Source organism: Aotus nancymaae, unplaced genomic scaffold (genome assembly GCF_030222135.1).
Source record: "Aotus nancymaae isolate 86718 unplaced genomic scaffold, 86718_ANA_hifiasm-v0.15.2.pri h1tg000046l, whole genome shotgun sequence".
In the NCBI taxonomy this organism is placed as follows: Eukaryota; Metazoa; Chordata; class Mammalia; order Primates; family Aotidae; genus Aotus; species Aotus nancymaae.
Genome location: NW_026988460.1, coordinates 26,768,881 through 26,779,184, shown reverse-complemented (window position 1 = coordinate 26,779,184; position 10,304 = coordinate 26,768,881). Strand labels below are relative to the sequence as shown.

The window sequence follows — 10,304 nt, the reverse complement described above, 5'->3', positions numbered from 1 at the left end:
AGTTTCCACTGTAATTGGTACTGCCAAGTATATAATTTTTTTTTTTTGAGACAGAGATGGGGTTTCACTATGTTGGCCAGGCTGGTCTTGAACTCTTGGGCTCAAGTCAAGTGATCCACCCACCTTGGTGGGTCAAGTGCTGGATTATAGGCATGACCCACCATTCTTGGCCCCAGATGCATTTTCTTTTTCCTTCTTTCTTTCTTTTTTTTCTTTTTTTTTTTGAGACAGAGCCTCCCTCTGTTGCCCAGGCTGGAGTACAATGGCGTGATCTCAGCTCACTGCAACCTCTGCCTCTCGAGTTCAAGTGATTCTCCTGCCTCAGCTTCCCAAGTAGTTGGGATTACTGGTGCCCACCATCATGCCAGGCTAATTTTTGTATTTTTAATAGAGACAGGGTTTAACCATGTTGGCCAGGTTAGGCTGGTCTCAAACTCCTGACCTCAGGTGATCCACCCACCTTGGCTTCCCGAAGTGCAGTGAGCCACTGCACCTGGCCTGGTTTGCTATCTGACCCCTCCAAATCTCATGTTGAAATGTGATCCCCAATGTTGGAAGTGTGGCTTGGTGCAGTCCTCACACTAATGAGATAATGAGTGAATTCTCACTATGTTAGTTACCAAGAGAACTGATTTTCGAAAAAAGCCTGGCACCTTCCTCCCCTCTCTCCTGCTCCCTCTCTCACCGTGTGACCCATCAGCTCCCCTTCACCTCCACCATGAGTGAAAGCTTCCTGAGGTCTCACTAGGAGCTGATGCTGGCACCAGGCTTCCTGAACAGTCTGCAGAACCGTGAGCCAAATAAACCTCTTTTCTTTATAAATTACCCAGTCTCAGGTAATCCTTCATAGAGACACAAACAGATTAAGACATAATGCCATTTACGGGAGAAAGGGAGACTTGGAAACAACCTAGATATCCCAAAAAAGGAGTGGCATAGAAATGATCTTCATGAAGGATTTGATAGAAGTAGTGATTGGAATTCTAATACTGATTGGAAAATGCCAGTAAGTGAAAAAAGCTGAATAGCTGTTTATAACTGCAATTTCCCACCCAAACCTAAATGTTCCTTAGTAAGAGATGAATTAATACAATAAAAATAAAATGAATGAATACAATAAAATTAAAAGTGACTAAGTACACCAGGCATGGTGGCTCATGCCTGTAATTACAGCACTTTGGGAAGCCAAGGTGGGCAGATTGCTTGAGCTCAGGAGTCTAAGACCAGCCTGGCCAACATGGCAAAATCCTGTCTCTACAAAAAATATTAGCTGGATTTGATAGTATGCTTCTGTAGTCCCAGCTTCTCAGGAGGCTGAGGTGGGAGGTTAGCTTGAGCACAGAAGGTCAAGTTGCAGTGAGCTGAGATTGCACCACTGCAAACCAGCCTGGGAGACAGTAAGACTGTCTCAAAAAAAAAATTGACTAAGTAAAAACAGAAGGACCATGAAAATATGTTCTCAATTACTCTCATAAGTAAAACAATCTTAAATATATATTTAAATATGTGGGTATGTATATACACACACACATGCTGGACAGAAAGCCTGGAAGGATATTCAGCCAAAGTTAGGAAGAAATATCTCTCTGGAGTGGGCTGGATTTCAGGGCTTTTATTACTGTTTTTCACGTCTGGTAGGTAACGTGCTGACATCACAACAAGGTTTGTGAGAAGCACATCTCACTCACACAAGAGCAAGAAAAGCCAATCATCACACTTACAAACTACAAAAGGCTCCTAATTTTCTTTATAGTTTTAGAGAAAAAATTTTGGTTATGGTCATGAATTAGTTATATATAGCCAGGAAAACCAATAAAGCTATTTCCATCTTTTCAAAAAGGGAAAAAGTTGGGCTAGATAATTTGTGTGTTTATGATCTCCACTACCTACAGCTGTTCAGAGAAGGACGCCAGGAGGACATACTGCATGGCGAGCCTCATTGTTCCCTCTGTGCCTTCACGCAGGTGTGTTTACTTTCTGAGAATATATCCTTTCCAGAGTTAGCAAAGAGAAAAGCTGGGATGTCTAGAATAACTGTTAATAGTGACTCTCTTTGGCTAAAGGAGTTTACAGAGATTGCTGTATTACTTTTAAAAAATCATCACTATGTATTGTGGTAAAACATACATGGCATAGGTCAGGCATGGGGGCTCATGCCTGTAACCCCAGAACTTTGGGAGACAAAGGCGGGTAGATCACTTGAGGTCAGGAGTTCAAGACCAGCCTCACCAATATGGCAAAACCCGGTCTCTACTAAAAATCCAAAAATTAGCTGGGCAAGGTGGCACATGCCTGTAATCCCAGCTACTCACGGGGCTGAGGCTGGAAAATCGCTTCAACCCAGGAGGCGGAGGCTGCAGTGAGCCAAGATCACACCACTGCACTCCAGCCTGGGCAGCAGTGTGAGACCATCTCAAAAACAAACAAACAAACAAACAAAAAACCCAAAACCAAACCATACATGGCATAGTATTTATGAAAGAACAGTATTTTGAGAGAAGCACATCTCACTCACACAAGAGCAAGAAAGCCAATCATCACACTTTTAAACTACAAGAGGCTCCTAATTTTCCTAATTTAAACATCCATAAAATTTGTAAAGTGGAGAGTGCAGGGACATTGGGCACATTCACACTGCTGTGCCACGTCACCACCATCCATCTCAGGATGCTTCCATTTTCTCAAACTGAAACTCTCCGCACCAAACTAACTCCCTGTGCGTCCCCTCCCCCAGCTTTGGTGGCCACCACCCACTTTCTGTCCCAGAATGTGACCACTCTAGGGACCCCAGGCCGTATTGGTTTCTCGGCTACTGAGCCAGGTCTCTTCTGGGCATGCTCATGAGCTTCTGTCGCAGTGCAGGGGAGTTGGATGAGAGCTGAAGGAGGAGACTGGGTCCTGCCAGAGAGGCTTGCAGGGGCGAAACAGCAATACTGGAGAATGGTATTTGGAAACCAAAGTCTGGATGCTGGGTGTGCTCATTGCTACTGGGGCATCACTGCTTCCAATCTTTCTCAGTGGAGAGAGCTAGGAAATCCACAGAGGTATACTAGCCCAACACACTGCATTTTGTTGTCATGTTTTTCCAGTCTCTTTTAATCTGTAATAGTTTTTGTGCCTTTGTCTCTCATTCCACTGGCATTTTAAAAGAAGGCAGAAATCACAATTTTTATGTAAAATCTCCTAAATTGAATGTTGATAACAAACTTAATGTTTTAAAAAGCCTTGAGTGAGCCATACGAATACGTGTGCTAGGCAGATTTGATTCATGGTTGCTCTGTGACGGGTGATCAGAAGCAGACTGTAACAGTGGCAGGTGGCTGAGGTTGGAATCAACCCAGAGGCCCCTCTGGAGGTCACTCATTGTCTGGGAGTGGGTGTGACTCTTTGACCCTAATCTTGGTGGGCTGGAGAATGTTTCCACAGGACCAGAACTGGTCCCTGGTGGGACACCTAGAACCACAGCAGGACTGCTGACCTGGACAGGGGTCCTGGAGGAGACCACCTGCCCCAAGGACACATAGCCTGGTGTTCCTGTCATGCCTGTTGGGGGTGAACTGGGCATCTCACTGTGAGGTCAGCACCCTGTGCAGGGCCAGAAGTGCTCAGGGCAGTGGCACTGGCTGCTCGATATGCACCCAGGTATCAGTGCCTCTTCCTCCTAGGAAGGCAGAGAGTACAGGTGCAAGGTGTAGGGCACAGGTGGGCAGTGGGAGCCCTCAAAAACCGGGGGAATGTAAGCCCCAGGCAGATGTGCCTTCCCCAGAACTGTGTCCTGGTGGAGATGAGCCCTGGATTTGATGGGGAGATCTTGCCCTAATCTCAGCCCCCAACTTTGTTTTTTTTTTTTTTTTCTTTCCGATAGAGTCTCGCTCTGTCACCCAGGCTGGAGTGCAGTGGCACAATCTTCACTGCTCACTGAATTCTCCGCCTCCTGGGTTCAAGCAATTCTCCTGCCTCAGACTCCCAAGTATTACAGGCGCCGCAACCACACCTGGCTAACTTTTTTGTATTTTTAGTAAAGACAGGGTTTCACCATGTTGGCCAGACTGGTTTTGAACTCCTGACCCCAAGCAATCTGCCTGCCTCAGCCTCCCAAAGTGCTAGGATTATAGGCATGAGCCACCATGCTGGCCACAGCCCCTAACTATGTGGCCTTGGGAAGTGAAGTGACTTCCTTTCTTGGGACTTAGTTTCTTTGAAGGCAAAATGGGCAGGGTTGGACTAGAGGTGAGGTCTTTGGAGCCGTGTGGTTTCTCGCCGTGTCTCAGGGCTGACCACAGGGGATAGGTGGAACTGGGGTGGTGGGACTCCAAGAACCCCCAGACCTGCTTTAACCTTAGTAGCTCCACATAAGTTTGTTTATGTATTGATGGCTTCCACACAAAATTTCACTGGAGAAAAGGATTCAGTGCTTAAGTAAAAATCCCTGGCTGATATTCCAAGACACTGTGGCTCCGCAGCTAATTTATGCTAGACTGATGGTACAGTACAGCACAGGCCGCCTCACATCCCCCTAGAACAAGCGTGTCCAACCTGTGGGCTGTGGGCTGCATGCAGCCCAGGACAGCTTTGAATGTGGCCCAACACAAATTCATAAACTTTGTAAAACATTATGACTTTTTTTGTGATTTTTTTTTTTAAGCTCATCAGCTATCATTAGAGTTAGAGTATTTCAAGAATTGCTCAAGACAATTCTTCTTCACAAACGAGTGAAGCACATGATGGGGCCTGTGGTGAAATAGCTCGTGCCCTACGTGACAGGGCCAGGGCATGGGAGCGGGCTAGGCCCTGCGGGAGGAGGAGAGCGGGCCGACCACTGAAGAACAAATGAGGAGAAGAGGGAGTCCATGATGGACGGAGACTGAAGTGGAGTGGCCAGAGAGGCAGGAGGAAAGCTGGAGAGCTGGAGTCTCAGAAACCGGGAGGACAGTTTCCAGAAAGATGGACTTGCCACCTGTGCCCAGTGCTGCACAGTTAGCCGGCAGCTCGAGTTCCACCTCCATAACAGAAACCGCAGCCTGTTGTCTTATATGTTGAGAGTGGATTTCGTGTTACAGCAGAGAAAGAGGCCTCCCGGTGAGCAGGTGGCCAGCAGAGAGGCCAGTGATCAGGAAGAGCAGCCGGATGGGTGGGTCGGTGGTTACAGCTGCTGGTAAAATTACCCTATACAGTCTGGGTGCAGTGGCTGCTCACGCCTAGTAGTCCCAGCACTTTGGGAGGCTGAGGCTGGCCGATCAGCCAGGAGTTCAAGATCAGCTTGGGCAACATGATCAAAACTTAGCCGGGTGTGGAGGTGCATGTCTGTGGTCCCAGCTACTCAGGAAGCAGAGGTGGGAGGATCGCTTGAGTCCAGGAGGCCGAGGTTGTGGTGAGCCATGATCATACCACTGCACTCCAGCCTGGGAGACAGAGCAAGAGAGACCCTGTCTCAAGAAAAAAAAATTACCTTCGCAAATTCCCCACGTGCAGACAGGTCTTAAAAATCCTCTTAGGCCGGGCGCGGTGGCTCACGCCTGTAATCCCAGCACTTTGGGAGGCCAAGGTGGGTGGATCACGAGGTCAAGAGATCAAGACCATCCTGGTCAACATGGTGAAACCCCGTCTCTACTAAAAATACAAAAAATTAGCTGGGCACGGTGGCGCGTGCCTGTAATCCCAGCTACTTAGGAGGCTGAGGCAGGAGAATTGCCTGAACCCGGGAGGCGGAGGTTGCAGTGAGCTGAGATTGCGCCATTGCACTCCAGCCTGGGTAACAAGAGCGAAACTCCGTCTCAAAAAAAAAATCCTCTTGAAGGAGATAACCAAGAGGAGGCCATCGTGCTGACTTTTGGGATAGATGGAGGCTGCTAACACCATGGACATTTTGCTTATGAGGGGTGAGGGCACGCAGTTGTGAGGCGCTAGTGCTAACAGCTGTGGTGACGGTGGGGGGAATGGTGGTACGCGTGCAGAGGGGATGATATCAGAAACTGTGGTGGTGACGGGGCGCTCGGAGGTCAGTGTGAGGCTGGAGGCAGGGGAGGTGGTGTGCATGGCAGTCAGGGAGGGGAGATTGTGTGAATTGCTGGTGGAGTTGCCCGTGCAGGGGCAGGGTTGGCACTGAGGCTGGGCTGCTGCTGCTGGATGCTGAAATGTTATCCCTAGTGTGCTTGCATTAGGAGGCAGGGCCTTTGGGAGGTAATTAGGGCCCTTATAAAAGTGCTTGAGGTTGGCCAGGTGCAGTGGCTTTGGGAGGCCAAAGCAGGCTCATTGCTTGAGCCCAGGAGTTTGAGACTAGTTTGGTTAACATGGCAAGACCCTGTCTTTGTCAAAAATTAGCTGGGTGTGGTAGCTCATGCCTGTAGTCCCAGCTACTGGGGAGGTTGAGGTGGGAGGCTGCATTGAGCCATGATTATGCCACTGCACTCCAGCCTGGGCAACAGAGCAAGATCCTGTCTCAAAAAAAAAAAATTTGTGAGGGAGCTGGCTGCCCCTTCTATCCATTTCGTCCCTTCCCCCTGAGAGGAAGAGGGCCCTCACCAGACACTGAATGCCAGTGTCTGGATCTTGGACTTCTCAGGCTTCAGAACCATGAGAAATCAATATTCACTGTTTTTACGGTACCGGACTGTGGCATTTGGTTGTAGCAGCAAAAACTGGCAAAAGCAGATGATGACCTTCCAGGGAGTCACTATCTCCTGGGGTGCTTGTGTGACCAGCCATCCACCTCGGGAAAGCCCTGCTTGGCTTCAGAGGGCCCTCCACCTTCCCCACCCTCAGGGGACTCATGGCCCAGGCAGCCCGCAGGTTCTCGCTGGACCGAGCAGGACAGGGCCCAGAATCACCGGTGAGTACACACAGTCTCAGGAAGGCACCGGAGCAGGGGCATCTGCATTGCACCCCATATCGGGGGTAGGGGACTGAAGGGCCTTAGTTCCAGGGTCCCCCATGGGCCTGGAAGCTTTTGAGGGAGCACTTTTCACGTGTGAAAGAGAACATCCAGGTTACCTAGGCCTCCACCCTCTTCCACGCAGCGGGTGGCAGAACAGCTCCCTCCTCACAGGCTCCCACAGGGAAACCCGAGGGTGACCCATGGGAGGTGCTGCACGCAAGCCTTGGACACACCTGGTGGCCAGGGCGCAGATGCCAGCTTTTACGATCGTTCTTCTTAGGCAGCTGTGTCACAGCAGAAATCATAGACTCAGCCTGATCCAATTGGTTGGCGTTCTATTTGTCCTGCCTATGTATTTCCTAAAATTTTTTATTTAGTTGCCAACACTTAAAGACTTCAGAGAGTTCACATAACAATCTAGCTTTCCAAGTTCTGTGGAAGAATGGGACGCCTGGCACCTGGGCCCCATCTCCACAAGGTGACAATAGGCTGAGGCCCTCTGGATGGAACGCGGGCTCCCTGGTTTGCCACAGTCCTTGTCACTCCTTACCGGCCCCGCCTCTGAGTTTGGGGCTCCTGCTCCCACCTGAGCTCTGTGAGTCGGTGCCTGCCAGCTGCACTCTGCGCCTGCTTGGTCTGCCTGGTGGGAATCTTCCGACCCACAGGCCCACCTGGGCTGGTCTGCTGGTTACACATGGAGTCCCTCCAGGGGCGGGGTCCCAGTGTAATTATATTTGGATTTGGCTTGGCCAATAACAGACCCGTAAATATTACATCATGTGGTGGAGAAAAGTTTATTATTCTAACATCTGGCACCAGGATTCCTCAGAGGAGGGGGGAGTTGCCTTGTTTGAAGGATTTGGTGACCATGGCTTGGGGTAGGAGGGGGACGCCAGGGTTTGAAGGTACAGATGTTAGCCCTGTAGGAGCTTGTTTTCCATGAGAAAGAGAGGGATTTGTTTTGTTTCTGAAGGAGAAGGGCAGAGAGGACAAAAAGGAGAGAGAAGATGGAGGAAAGGACGGGCCAGGTGAGCCCCGGCAACCTCACGGCCAAAGTGAAGTGGTCAGAGGCCACGATGGAAAAGGGCCCGCTAAGCCATTTCTGTCGTGGGGATGGAAACCCCTCCTTTCCTCCCTCCAGGACCTTCGGGACACCCTGCTCTGCTCACTCCTGTGCTGGGAGAGGGAGTTTTCTGGGGAATGTGGTGAGGGGTGGGCTCCAGTGCGAAGCTGGCCTGGGCTGTCCAGGGTGGCCCACGCCGGAAGCAGATGGCAGAGGCCATGAGACCCAGAGTCCCAGGGCCTGGCTTGGGAGGTCCAGAGACTCTGCAATTAAAAGTGCCTGGGTTGGGGAGGTGGGCAGCCCATTTTATTAGGAACTCAAGAGACAAGGAAGCCCCAACTGATGTCTGGTTATAACAAAATAAAGCCAGGTTTTCAGAAGGAGCCAGACTCAAGTGCTGAGAGGGGAAAAAAGGAAAAATCTCTGAACTTATATAAAATGGCTGAGCTGCCACTTTATTTTGGGCTTCTGGCAGTTTGGGGTGACCAGGCTTGTCGGAGTCTGGGGATCTGCCTCAGGGACTGCCCCAGGCCAGGGGTTCTGGGGGCCTGGCTCAGTCCAGGGCCTCTGTGGTGGCACACAGCAGGCCAGCCAGGAGAGCCAGGCTCAGCACAGCCACGGCGATCAGTGCCACATCCCACAAGACCCCCAGGTGCACCCAGGATGCCTGCAGCTGCCAGCCGCAGCTGCCCAGTTGGTAGCCTGTCAGCCGGCCCAGCGGGCTGTGGGCAGCAAGGCTGGGGCTGGCACAGCGGACCTGCAGCAGGGCCTCAGGTGTGCGGTCCTCCAGCCAGAGGCGCAGGTAGGTAAGACTGCAGTCACAGTGCCACGGGTTCTGCGTCACGTCAAGGGTCTGCAGCTGGGGCAGGTGGTCGAAGGCTCCTGGGGGCACGGACTGAAGGCTATTGTTGGCCAGCAGGAGGTGGCGGGTGTGGGCTGGCAGGGCAGGCAGGGCTGTGAGCCCACGGTCCCTGCAGTCCACCCACAGCCCCATGGTTTCCAGGGCGCGGCAGGAGCACAGGATGGGGCAGTCCTTGGTGGCCTCTGCTGTGGCCCAGAGCAGAAACAGGGCTCCCCAGGCGGGCATGGGGCAGGCTGTCTGCAGAGAGAGGGGCTGTGAGGGAGGTCCTGGCAGCCTGCACCCATCCTCAGGGACAGTAAGCACTGGGGTGCAGTGGAGCCTGGCATGGGACGAGGCACACTCACCTCCTTTCTCGGTCCTCGGCCTTCTCCTCTGGGAAACCGGCTGGTGACTGGGGAAGGTGGACGGTGCCCAGTCCAGGCCTGGCAGACCCTCTCTGGACACCGTCAAAGGCAGGGCAGTGAGGGAGGCTGTAGATTGGGGGTAAGTTTGTTTTTTGGTAAGGGAAGGGACTTCCTGTCCCTTAGCAGAGACCCCAGCCCCTGCTTGGGGATGAGAAGAGCAGATGACGGCTAAACGAGTCCCTGCCCAGGACCACAGTCCCCAGAGACCAGGAAAGAGCCTTAGAGGGGCCTCCAGGCTGCGTCCAGCATCCCCCGCTGGCTAAGTGAGCTGTTACCTGATTCCCAGATGCAGAAGACAGTAGGATGAGGACACTGGCTGGAGCAGGGAAGGGATCCCAGTGGGGCCCCATTTGGAAAGCCACGCATCTGGGCTAACACCGAGAGTTGGAGAAATTGAGGCCCAGAGAGGGAAAGCAGTATGCCCAGGGCCACCTGGTGTGGTGTCAGAGGCCAGACTCACACTCAGGTCTTGTGAATGGAACCCTGGCCCTCTGGTTCTTCCTTCCCGGCGTTTCCCCTCCACAAGCAGCGCTCCCCACACCCACAGCAGGGTTCCAGTGCATTGGCGTTGAGTCAGCTCTTTAATCTTGACTCAGCCAAGGAGATGGTGTCTTAGAGAGAATATCCCCACCCAACCCTGTCTTGTAGAGGTGACAGGAGCTGATCTCCTCTCTCCCTGCGGGAGGCAGTGCTGGGTAATACCGAGGGCCACTTACCTGCGAGGCCTTGGGTCGGGCGCTCCTGTCTGGCTTGAAAGGTCCTGGCTGAGGCCTGCGTGTCAACTCTATGGGATGCAGCTGAGGTGGCTGCTGCGGAAGCAGGCAGAAGGAAGTAATGAAAATAGCCTGGCTTATCGCCCTAGTGCAGCCTGGGGCCTATTTCCAGAGGCAGGAGGCCCTCAGGGGCCTGCGCCTTGGGCACAGAACTATGTCTCAACACCTGTTTATGGAAGAGGGGTCCCACCGTAGCGCCAGTGCTGCAGTGGGCTTTGGGATCGGGTCTGTGGAGGACGGAAGTGGCCTCTCGCCTGCTCCCAGGAGGTGGGGAAGGAGGAGACCCCCGAGAAATGTGACTCTGCTGGTTGTTCCTCTGAATCTCAGT

At 52.1% G+C, this 10,304-nt stretch overlaps 1 protein-coding gene and 1 non-coding gene across 2 annotated transcripts; both read right to left on the bottom strand.

Moving 5' to 3' along the window:
- Positions 1-1,628: 1,628 nt before the first annotated feature.
- Positions 1,629-1,736, bottom strand: LOC135268949 (small nucleolar RNA U13). The gene has a single exon (XR_010337280.1). It is a non-coding gene; the product is annotated as a small nucleolar RNA U13 (small nucleolar RNA).
- A 5,913-nt stretch (positions 1,737-7,649) lies between these two features.
- Positions 7,650-10,005, bottom strand: GP9 (glycoprotein IX platelet). The gene is made up of 3 exons (XM_012435000.2): positions 9,920-10,005; positions 9,144-9,269; positions 7,650-9,036 (listed from the first exon to the last, which is right to left on the bottom strand). Exon 3 carries the CDS (start codon positions 9,022-9,024, stop codon positions 8,491-8,493), a length of 534 nt encoding a protein of 177 aa, XP_012290423.1. The 5' UTR covers positions 9,025-9,036; positions 9,144-9,269; positions 9,920-10,005; the 3' UTR covers positions 7,650-8,490.
- Positions 10,006-10,304: the final 299 nt, after the last annotated feature.

Coding starts and splice junctions, on each gene's coding strand:
- GP9 (XM_012435000.2), bottom strand. CDS start 9,024: ATGCCCGCCTGGGGAGCCCTGTTTCTGCTCTGGGCCACAGCAGAGGCC.